General features: G+C 38.7%; 1 protein-coding gene across 2 annotated transcripts in view; it reads left to right on the plus strand.

Moving 5' to 3' along the window:
• The window catches only part of SLC30A7 (solute carrier family 30 member 7), a gene marked incomplete at its 5' end in the record, with an annotated part of 29876 nt that extends 18698 nt beyond the window's left edge, over positions 1-11178 (plus strand). For both annotated transcript variants that reach the window (XM_084528610.1, XM_084528611.1), the window contains 3 exons: positions 4627-4717; positions 5585-5734; positions 7043-11178. In XM_084528610.1, the coding sequence (XP_084384736.1) occupies positions 4627-4717; positions 5585-5734; positions 7043-7090 (289 nt within the window). In that variant the 3' untranslated portion in view covers positions 7091-11178. The remainder of the gene's footprint in view (positions 1-4626; positions 4718-5584; positions 5735-7042) is intronic.
• Between the last annotated feature and the right edge of the window lie 276 nt (positions 11179-11454).

Here is an 11454-nt window from a genome sequence, read left to right on the forward strand (position 1 = left end):
AACTCCAGTATGAAGCAAGTAGTTTGTCCAAAACCAAGATTAGAGCCACATCTTTCTAGAAAAGTACCATAGACTCAGTGTGATTCTAGTTTGGGTAGAGCATGTAGACTGCATATTAAGCGGTCAAAGAAACGAGGCAATTTACTTCGTGAAGTTGTTTCTGTGGTTACATCATTTTCTCATTAAGTCTAGAGTTGTTTGAGCACGATAGAATATGGAAGAGCTTTGGGAGAGGGCATGCCTGGATTGTTTGGGGCATATACCTGTAATATTTGGGGCATAACAATATGAACATTATTAGTAAATGCTTTTGGTTTGTGTGCAGTTTTAAGCTGATTATCCTCACTTTTAAATAAAGGTACAGAAGGAACGTTCAGTTGCAAAACTGCCCCAAATGAGCATGCTCCTTGTTAGGGTTGTTTTGAGCCATCATTGCTAAATGGCACGTGCTGCCTTCATTTATAGGGTAATAGTACCTGCCAGCTTTGGCTTTATGGGAAGAGACCGCTTCAGATCGGAGACGTAAATACCAGGCTTGTGATCCTCGTCCTGAGCACACTGGTTAAAATTGCCATTGCCAAATTAAAACAAGGTTTATGAAAGTTAGTTCCGAAATAGGCTGACAGTCTTGGCACTGCAGATGTGGGTGGTGGCTGAAAAGAAGCGATTTTAAAATCCAGCTGTAGATTTTGCAGCTACAGCATTTGAATAACCATAGCTGGTCTTGGGTCCTAGCAGTGTTTGCTTACCTCCCACAAAAATCTTTCACAAGAATCCTTTATTTTACGCAGTGCTGACAGCTCTAAATGAATTTCCTGTTTGTGATCTGACTACAATAACTGTAAAGGGTACTTTGCCCCGAGTTGGTTTCAGTCTCGCTGTGTAAGTTGATGCCAGTGCCACAGTCATGCTAGGTATGCTCACAGAAGCGGTGGCATAAACAGGATGGGACTGGCATGGTTGTGAGTGTTGTCTGAAGGGGATGTAAGCTGATCGAGATCCTGATGCTTTCACGCTTCACTGTTGTTAGTCAAGCAGTGTGCAGTAGTGGCAGGGTGGATTTATCAGATGTCAAGGAGTTTTATCTGCTTCAACACCTCTCTCGCTTCCTCTGTACGTGAAAGTGTGATGTGCTTTCCTGCTGTTAACTTGTTTTGCACACAAGTCACTTTCACTGTTATGGCTTTTGTCGGGGATTTATTTGAGTTAGTCTCTTTCAAGTTCCATTGCATTGTATAATAGTGGGATAGTTTAGATTTAAAGCTTGGTAATTAGGGACAATTGTCAAGTTTCATCTGCTTTAGTAGCACAGCTTACAGACTGCTTATGCGAGAAAAAACTCTCTACTTGGTGAGAATTGTACATTATTTTCCTCGATAGTTCGTTTGTAGTTAGAAAAAGGGGGGGGTGGGGACAGAACTAGTGCAAAAGCTGCTGGAGAACAGCTATGTGCATTTTCACTAATGACTAATCAAAAAATATAGCTGTGGGGGGAAGCTTAGTCAAAATCTCTGACCACATCTTCAGCATGCTTGGTACGATCCTCTTTCCTAGTGGGAAGATGAGAGGGAACTAATGTTCTTAGTGCCTCCTGGTGCTTAAGTGATTCTGGGTTTAGTTAGAGTTTGAGAAAAGAACATATTGTGTGGACTTCAGTTTTTAATCAAAGACTTTCTACTTCAGCAGCATGCGTGAAACAAGGGAATGTCAAAGACATCAGAAAACTGGATTCCAAAGCTTGTCACGTTAGTTTGGTGTGCAGTGAGTGACTGCCTTGCGAGAGAAAGTGTCCCTTTGGACCCAGATCTGTGCATGGGCTTACGTGCTCCAACAGCATTTGTGAGAGCTATCACATCATTGCTGTTGTCTTCTGGCCTTTTCAGCTTTGCAGAAGACAAATTTGAAGCTGAAGTAGCTTCCTAGTTAAAGAAGATACGACCTTATGTGTGTTTCAGCTTTTGCATACCGTCTCAAGCAACTCCCTGACTTGCCTGTATTCTTTGGGTTTTTAAGATGTTGACATTTAATTAAACGCTCTGCTTTTGGGTTTCTCCTTTAGTCTGGATAAAAGTGTAATTTGTGCAGCATTATTGTCAAAAAACTTGTACAGGAGGCGTTGATGTAGAGCCATTGCAGCAGCATGAATAGGTGCAACCTTGTCAGCAGGAAGACAATCTTCTAAACTGCACCGCCTATACCGTGGAGTGTCATTCACCATTCACCTTTTCGTGTAATGGTTGAGTCTGAACTACTGGTTCCAATGTACTGCTTAAAACTGCTGCCTGTTGCCTGGCACGAAGACAAACTACTTGGTGCTGCTGCACGTCCTGCTGATTGCATAGACGCAACCTCAGAAGATCGTTCTATTAGGGTAAAAGGCTTTCAGAATGAAGCAGATCTTAAGTTTAAATACATCTTCAGCAAAACTGAACTCTAATGGGTTTTTAACTTCCTCTTTTCAATGAGTGTCCAGAGTGAATCACCAGTTTCACTGACCAAATTCTTTTTTTGGAGCGGGTTAAGTTAACAGCCCCAGCCTGCTAGTTCTGTGTTCCTGCGGGCTGTCTCTCCAGATCTTCTGCTTCCCAATTCTTTTCCACACCATCAGATAATGTGCATCAATTTTATTAAATACTGTAAATTTAAGCAAATCTAACGTGTTTGGGTCAGACTTCATGGATGCTTTTTCCCCCGTAGCAGTCTATTGCAATAAAAAAGGCATGTTCCTGCGTTCTCCGTTCTGTTAGTCCGTCCTCTGGGAAAAAATCTGCAGCATGTGTGTTTGAAGCCTTTGCATGGAAATGTTAGAACTTTTAGAAATTGTTGAACTTATGGCAATAGTCTGTGTTCAAAAAGTCTTATGTTCAGATTGCATTTGGAACTTTTTTAAATGTGTTGTTCTTCCAAGCTCTTTATTAAGAAGCAAAGTTGCGTTTTTAACTAGTGAGTGAAACTGAAACAATTCAGCAATGGATTGACAGCTCCAGCTCCCTTTGATGTAATGCTTGTGACATGGATGTTTAGTGAGATGGGTCCACTGACAAGAGACCCTTTTCCTCTATATTTCTGTAATGCACTGTCCATAGAATGTCACACTCAGCTTAGGCTTCCTTTAGACAGATTTGGCAATGCAATAGTTGTCAGTGTTTGACTTGGTCAGGTTGAAATATCTCCTGCTTGCCCCTAATTGCTTCTTCCTATTTCTGAAATGATTCCTCAGTAGCAGCACAGCTGTGTGAGGCGACATGGCAGGTATCAGGCAGTGAATCTGGCTGGACTAACAGGTCTGTTTACAAGGACACTTTGTTTTAGGGTGCTCGTTTTCCCAGTGGCTCATTCCACAAGAGCTGTGCAACCTCGAACTCCTTCCCACCCTGGCTAAGGGTTGGCCAAGGGGTGGGCTGAGCAGTTGAAGCTGTGTAAGCTGGCACTGCTTCCATGTAGGGGTGGCACCGTATGTTTAAAAACAGAAAGGAATGGTGAGGTCACAGCATTCGCTGCTTGGGAATATACAGCTGGGCCGTACGGTGAGTTCTTCATTGCTGCATGAGGTTTTAAATGAGGCTGTTCCAGTTTCCTTTAACTCAACGCCCAGTTAATCTCTCAATTTCTTTCTGGTTGCTTTTCGTCCCATCGCTCTGTGTATTTCAGTTGTGATGAGTGTTGAACACTGCAATTGAGCTTATAGCTTCTTAAATTTATCATTGCTTTTGCTGTAGAGCGTTAGGCGACTGTTATGCTCTTGAAACTAGATTCCTAAGTAAGCTCTGGTATTGGGCTATCAATGTTTGTCATCATCTTGAAAATTTTAGGGTGCCCTACCAAACCAGGCATGATACTCTGCTACTAAACAAAAGTCAACATACCGAATGCATAACAGTGTGAATTTGTAGTGGTAGCTTGAGGGTATCAGCTTACTGGTATCCTGGTGGTTTGTTGTTTTGTTTTTTTTTGTTCGTTCTTTTTTAAAAAGAGGTATTAAGTGTCTTTTTAGTTTGCTGATTAAACAAGACGATGCAGTAAGGAGGGAGCCTTTAACTGCTTCCAAATGTTAAATTCTTGAGGTTGGATGAGACCCTACACTTAGTTCACTTCAAGAATATGCTAAGCTGTCTTTCTGACAAAATAACTTTGTTATAGCTGGACTAGTGCATACTAATTTTGTTTTATGACCTCCCCATTATTATCTTAGTTCATAAGAAAAATATGCCTCAAACCAGACACAAAGCAAAACCAGTTCAGTTGCATATTTTTATGGTTGGCTGTAAGCGATTGCAATTGAAATAGGTTTTGGTTTTAAGCTGTACATATCAGCTACTTTGTCATATAAGTTTGATGCTTAAATTTCATCCCAAATTCTACTTACCCCCATTGCGTTAACACTGTTTTGTGATTATTTGCTAAATGTCTCTGGGAAATCTGGGAAGAAGTAATCTTGCCTTTAACCAGACACCGCTGCAATTTTGTCTGTCCTTTTACTTTCTGTAGCAGGTTTTTATGACAGCTCTCTCAGTTTCTGGTGAAATAACTAAAGAAAAAATCAGGAACATTAAGGAATGTCATTTTGCTTTGTTCTGCAACTTTTGAAAGTTGCAGAAAATAGCTAACTTCCTTTTTTCTTTTTAGCATTGTTCCACTTTTAAAAGAATCCATTGGAATTTTGATGCAGCGAACTCCTCCTTCTCTGGAAAACGCCCTGCCTCAGTGCTATCAGAGGGTGAGCTCGTACACTTTGGCCATTTTGCATATGATCAAACCACTAACTGAATGAACCTCAAGCGTATATGAGAATATTGTGATTTATTTTTTTTTCCAGTAATGCCTGTGAAAGGTTCCTTAGATTGGACAAATGGAGATAGCAGTTTAGGATTTCCGAAAGATAAAAATAAATTGTGTATAGCTTCAACTCTGTATTTTAAATCTTGCTAAGTTGTTTCAGAAAAAATGGACCCTGAAGCTTTTCCTCTCAGTCATTTGTTCTGATAGTGCATGATGGTTTTTTGTTTAGTACAGAGTAGTTTGTCTCCCTCAAAATCTAGTTCCTTCTTTAGGAAAGTGATGCACAGTAACATTGAACGTGTGTGTGTATGCAGGTTACTTTGGATTTGACTTTTCCTGGTGTATTCCTGTCTAACTTACCTTTTACCATGTCATGATCTGAACATGTACAACACCTTTACAAAGTTAATACAATACATCATTTGAAGGATTTTTGTTAGAATTGGGCATATTAATACATTTCCATTAATAGTTAGAATCTCTATAATTTTTAATGGGAGAATTCCCATGTTTACAAAAATCACAGTTTAAATTTGAGGGCATTCAACTAAATGATTTTTTTCTTGGACACCACTGTTTTCAGAAATGGTTTCAAGAAAATATATGCAGAATGTAAATTAGCAAGATACAAAATTGGCCCATACATAGTACCTGTCCTCAATGCTTTATAATCACAGTGACAGTAATAATGAATTTAAGTGAATTAGCACAAATTGGATGATGAACTAGATGTAAAAAGTCATATTGCCTTCATTTTTTTTCTTCTGTTACAAAATTCAGAAAAAAAGGTTGCTTTTATTTTTAGGTGCAGCAGTTGCAAGGAGTTTACAGTTTACATGATCCACACTTCTGGACCCTCTGTACTGATGTTTACATAGGGACTTTGAAATTACTGGTAGCTCCTGATGCTGATGGAAGGTGGATTCTAAGCCAGACTCACAATATTTTTACTCAGGTATGTCTCTCGTAAGTGAAAATTGCGCATCCAGGTATAAACGACCTGTCACATGATGTGACACTGTAATTCATATTAAGAAAAATGTTTCTGGTTTTGGTATCAATACAACTGTTGAAAAGCTGCTCTGCTCTAGCTGTGTAGAATGATTTCAAAATATTGCCTAGCATAAGTAGAATTGCTGTACCATTAATTTGCATTAATTGCATTAATTTTTTTAATGTCACTTAATGGAAATAGCAGTTGTTTTGTGAGGTGATCAAGTTAATGCAGAACATTCTAGTATGTGTATTTGAAACTAATTTTACATCTCAAGTCTCTAAAGGATTGCGTTTTCCAAGTGAGTTGTTCACTCTTACACTGTTTGCAGCTTTGCAGTTTCAGAGCCGTGTGTCTGGCAGGGGAGTTGGGAGAACAAGGTCTGTTGTTCTTACCTGGCCTATGGAGATGAGTGGAGGAACAGTTCGAGAAAGTAGATTTTTCTCCTTGGTAATACTGACCCTTATCAATCTTGATATAATCATCCAGATGAGTGGCAAAACCAGCTGTCTGAAAGGAAGTTGAGGATGGTTGAAGACAGTCTCATCTTTCCCAGTGTTCAGGCTGGTGTTTCAAGATCACCTTGCATAACCAGCGGCCATCACAATGCTGGCCTGACCCTGAGGTTAAATAAACGACTGATGATTTCTTTACGTTGTTTTATATTGAATGCTGATAAACTAAGCAGATCCACCTAAGCCTAGTTTAATAGGATTTCTGAGGAAATGAATACTTCAGTGTAATTTGCATACATCTACCAGAAGTTATTTTAGTGTGTCAGTTCATTGTAGCCCTTGTTTCTTGCTAGAATCTCAGTGTAGAGCTGGTTCAAACCACAAATCCCATGCTGTGCTCTTACTCTTCACTCCATTTTAATCTGATAGCTCTTCAAGCAGCTTACTTTTCAGGCAGTTACATTTGTACAAGAGAAAATTTGGGCAGCATCAAATGTGACAGGTATTTAGGATGAATCAGAAAAGGAAAGCGGGCAATACGGGTGTTAATATGCCTACGTATGTCCATTTCTTGACTGTATGAACAACCATGTGTTTCATATAGTACTCCCTAAAAGTCTGTAGGTTTCAAAATGCCAGGTATCTCAGTAAATGATGTGCTTGAATGTATTACAGAATGCATTATAGAAAATGAAGATACTGAGGTTTTTTTGTAGGACAGCTTACTGGTGCACACTCTTGTTTGGGACCATTGTTCAAATTGTCTTGGTGTTAGAGTTTTGTGGTTTTTAATCTCTCCTTCTCTTTTCCACAGGCAGGAGTAAGACAGCTTTATGTACAGATTGATGTTGCAGCCATGTAGTGAGTTTCTGAAACTGCTGTTGGACCAAAGTTTTCTGTACTGTAATGGTATAAAACAACATGCTTATCAAGACAGAGCCTGCCTCCACAACTGGTCTGGAATTGACTGAATAGATTTCTGTCTTTGGGCTATGGATGGAGTTGATTTCTAAGGAGTAAATACAGAATGAATGTTATGGACTTTGGGTCTTGTCTTTTTGTGGCCCCTAAACTTGTAAGTTTTTGACGGTTTTTTACTTACTACGTTTGTTCCAATATGAAACTAAAATGGTGGTACTGGAAACCCTGCAATGTCTTCAGAAAAGCTGCTGAAACCACTGCTCATTCCCATAAAACCAGTGTTATCAACAATTGGAAACTTGTTTTGTATGTAATGTCACAATAGCTGACATGCTTCACTATAATTGTATGTTTGTACAATTGTTTGTACTTTGCAAACTTAATGAACCAAACCATATTGGGTTTTCAAAGTGCCTTTTATATCAGGAGAGGTATTTGCCAGCATAAATATGAAGCATCAAAGGGTTTTATTACTTTTACAAATATATCTTGTATGCAGTCTGATTATTTACTAGTGATGTGTGTGGCGCTTTAGTGTACTTGCATAACTGTAGATGTTAGACTTCCCTTATTCTTGCATCTTAACAAACAGGAAAAAATTCTAAAGGTAAAAGACAAAGCCCTTGTGAAGAGACTTTCCTACCAAACAAGCTGGATATTTAGTTGCACATACATTGTGGAAATTAGTCAAGATTTAGATTAAATTCCAAGTCTTAGTCTCCTCATACTGTTGAGAGTAATGAGATATTACACAATGCTACCCATGTCCATAGTCACTAAAACAACAGGCAGCTGAGGGAAAAGATGATGGTGATGGAAGCCATGCAGGAAGCTTTTTATTTTCCAAATTACGGGGCAAAAAAATAAATGCCTAAGTTTGTGAAAGTCTAAATTTCCTTAATATTAATAGCTTGTAGTAATTTTTATTAAAGTGAATGGTGAGATAACTTTTGCCTTTCCAAATACTAAAAATGTGCTCCTGGTTGTTACACCTGAAATGGAAATAAAGACCACTGTTCATGCTATTTAGGATTATGCTTTTCCAGATTGACAAGTCAGATGTTTTTAACTATCTCACTGTAGTCTTCTATGTTTTCCATTTGGGAAAAAAAAAAATTTCAATGCAGTAAACTGTCATTTCCAGAAATGTCAGTGGTCACATTTTGTAGCATTTATAATCATTTTACGCTCTCAGATCTGAGCGTTGCTTTCAATGACAATCTGCTATTCTTGATATTACAGATGGTAATTCCACTATGCTGTAGTAGTTAACTTAGTAATGGAAGATTTTATAAGAGGACATTTTACAAACAAAACGTTGTGGAGTAAGAAGGAAGACAGATATTTGTCTGGTAAATCATAGCCACTACTGACTGGTATGGATTTTACGTATTTTTTCTGGCATCTGATAGGGAGTAATACTGAAACCAAGGCCCTCTGAAGCTGACAGCACTTGCTTTGAAGCAAGTGCAAGGCACTGGGGAAAGTAATGAAGGTTCATTTGCATCAGTGGTTTGCTTTGCCGCTGATGTTTCTGAATTCACAGTAGAGATGAAGTTCCTTGCACTCATTCTGTTGCTCTTAAAAGAGATCAAAATTCAGGTACTATTTATGCGATAACAGTGTTACTTGCCAAATTGGTGGCTGGTACCTGAATTCTCCTGCTGAAATACAGAAACATTAACATGTAGGAAGCTTGGGGTTGTACTTCTGTACTTGGAACTGAATGTTGGGTGTAAAGAAAAAGAGCACTACAAAGCCATATGCTACTACTTAGTCCTTCCCAGTCTCCAGATCCTCCTTTATCCATACTGCTAGTTTCCAATCCTATTCAGTTCTGGGGATGCAGGTGCAGTCGCCCATTCAGCCAGCTGCACCGTTCCACATCCATCTGCTCTGGCCTCCTGCCTGGCACCTCAGCCAGGCTTGTTCCCCGCTCACCTCGGAGATGCTCTGCCAAGTGTGGAGGTCCTGGGAGGACGGCAGCTGAAAGGTGTATGTGGTGGGGTAGTGTGCAATAATCTGTTGAGCAAATTTGAGTATTTTGGTTTAATATATTACTTGCCTATATGGCCACAAAACAGGTAATTAAAAGATGGTTGTGATCATAGGTCTGAGAGACCTCATTTTTTGTGGTGTTGCCTATAGACTGCTGCTGTTCGGTTGACGGCATAATTTCTTGATGTTGTAGTTAGTTACTGTCTAGAGGGTATCAACTAAAATCATTTTAAAGGCAAGCACCATCCAAATTCATAATAATTGCCATGATCCACGATCAGAATTTGGTTTAAAACATTTTTATAGAGCATATTTTTGGGACTGAGTATTTCTGAAATACTGTACTGCTGCCCAAGTTGTTGGGTTTGGCCACTATTTTAGTTGTCTTAATGAAAAGACGACTGCTACAACTCGTTTCCAACTGAGAATCTGCCCAAGTGGCACTTGGGTGGGTTTTTCTAAGATGTATGGCTACAAAATTTTTCAATATAGGAAATTGAGTGCAAAAGCCTGCAAAAAATGGTTAAGAATTACACAATATTGATTTTAGTCATTTTTGACACTTTTTGCTTATGAGGACTTACCTTACCATTGGAAGCATATGCACAAGTCTGAGACTTCTAATCAAAATAGCACCTTCTTCATTATTAAGGATGACTTGATGTTTCTGTAGTTTCTCATCGTTAGTAGGAGTTGGTGACACTATTTTTACATAGAAATTGAAACTACTGCTACTAATAGAATAGACCTTTGTCATTAAACATTCTTTTTTTTTTTTTTTTTTATGTAGTGAAACTTGGTTTAAAGGTAGAGGAAGGAAAGGTTATCTCTAACTGTTGGTCAGTGAACCTGTTTTGGGAATATAAACATGATAGAAGGTGAGAGAAGCTGCTCCTGAACTGCAATTTTCCATCCTTTAAATACTTGATGGCAATCAAATTGTGGAGTTTGTGGTTTTTGTCCCATTCCAAGTCCAAACTTCAGTTGCTAAAACCTTGATGCTTCTATAAGATTCAAACCTTAATCAATACTCATGTAACAGATCTCACCAATCTTTTAAATGTCAGATCAGAACAGCTTTAGTTACTAGTTAGCCCTGTCCTGCTTTCCCCAGCAGCCACAGACTGCCACTTGCTGATTCTTGACTATCCCATACCTTTTGCATGCATTTACGAAAGTAAGTAAAGGGGATTCTTTTTTTATGGAAGCTCATTTCTCTGATCCCGTATCCTCATTCAGTAGTTAATTCATCCTTTACACTTCTACCAAAATTCCTATCCCTGACTTCTTGGGATTCTCTTTTGGATTTCTCCCCCATTCAGGCTTTGTTGTAGTGACCATCTATGTTGGGACTTCATTGGCCAGAGACTTCCATAATGTGAAAAGGTACCGATTCTGGTACTCTTGTCTCAGGCATGTGAAGGCTACGTGCTTCAATACGTGCAGATAGTGGCTAATCTACTTGTCTGTTTCAGTGAGCCACAAAAGGTTCCTGCCTATGTGGTAATTTGGCAGAAATCATGTAAAAGGAGTTGCGTATTTCACTCCTCTTGTGCATTAAAGTTGTTCATGTGTATGCTAGGATCTTGTACAACAGTTAAATGAATCGCTTCAGTATTTTGGCTGAAGTGTGAAATAATGTGAATGAAGAAATTGCCAAAATCATTCCTGGTAGTATAAAACATACTGCTTGCATACAGCATATTGCTTGCCTTTAACTTTCAATTATAATAATTATTCTTAGCAGTGAGCTTAAATTGAACCGTACAATATCAAAAACAAATAAATTAAGAAATCTTTATAATAAAGCAAGGCAGCTCACTGAGATTCTGAAGACTGTATATGATTTTGTTCTGGAATGCTAATGTAGTAGCTTAGCCATGACTTGTCCCAAGTGCAATATTAGAAATTTTTAATGTAATCTTTTCTACTTGAATACCGTCTATATAAAATGTTAAACGTCCTATATTGCTGAGAAGATATGGGATCAAATTTCTTTCCAATAAATCTTCAGTTTAAAAAAAAAAAAAATGCCTACAGGTCTGCTTTGTTGTCTTTTCCCAGTATGTATGACTAGCTGAAATAGTAACCACCCATAGCTGATGCTAAAGAGGATTCTTGCGGTCTGTTTTCTGAGAACTGACATGAACTCAGCTGTGATTGTTGCAGTTTGAATCCAGCACTTCAGTGGCAGCATTAATGTATGGAGAAATCCAGATCTATTTCAATTTGCAGCATTCCAAAATAAATTCTGTGCAGCCTCTCCCCGTTTCACCAGCTGTCCTGAAGGTGAGTTCTTGTTTTCTT

The sequence above is a fragment of the Aythya ferina genome, assembly GCF_964211825.1.
Source record: "Aythya ferina genome assembly, chromosome: 8".
Taxonomy (NCBI): Eukaryota; Metazoa; Chordata; class Aves; order Anseriformes; family Anatidae; genus Aythya; species Aythya ferina.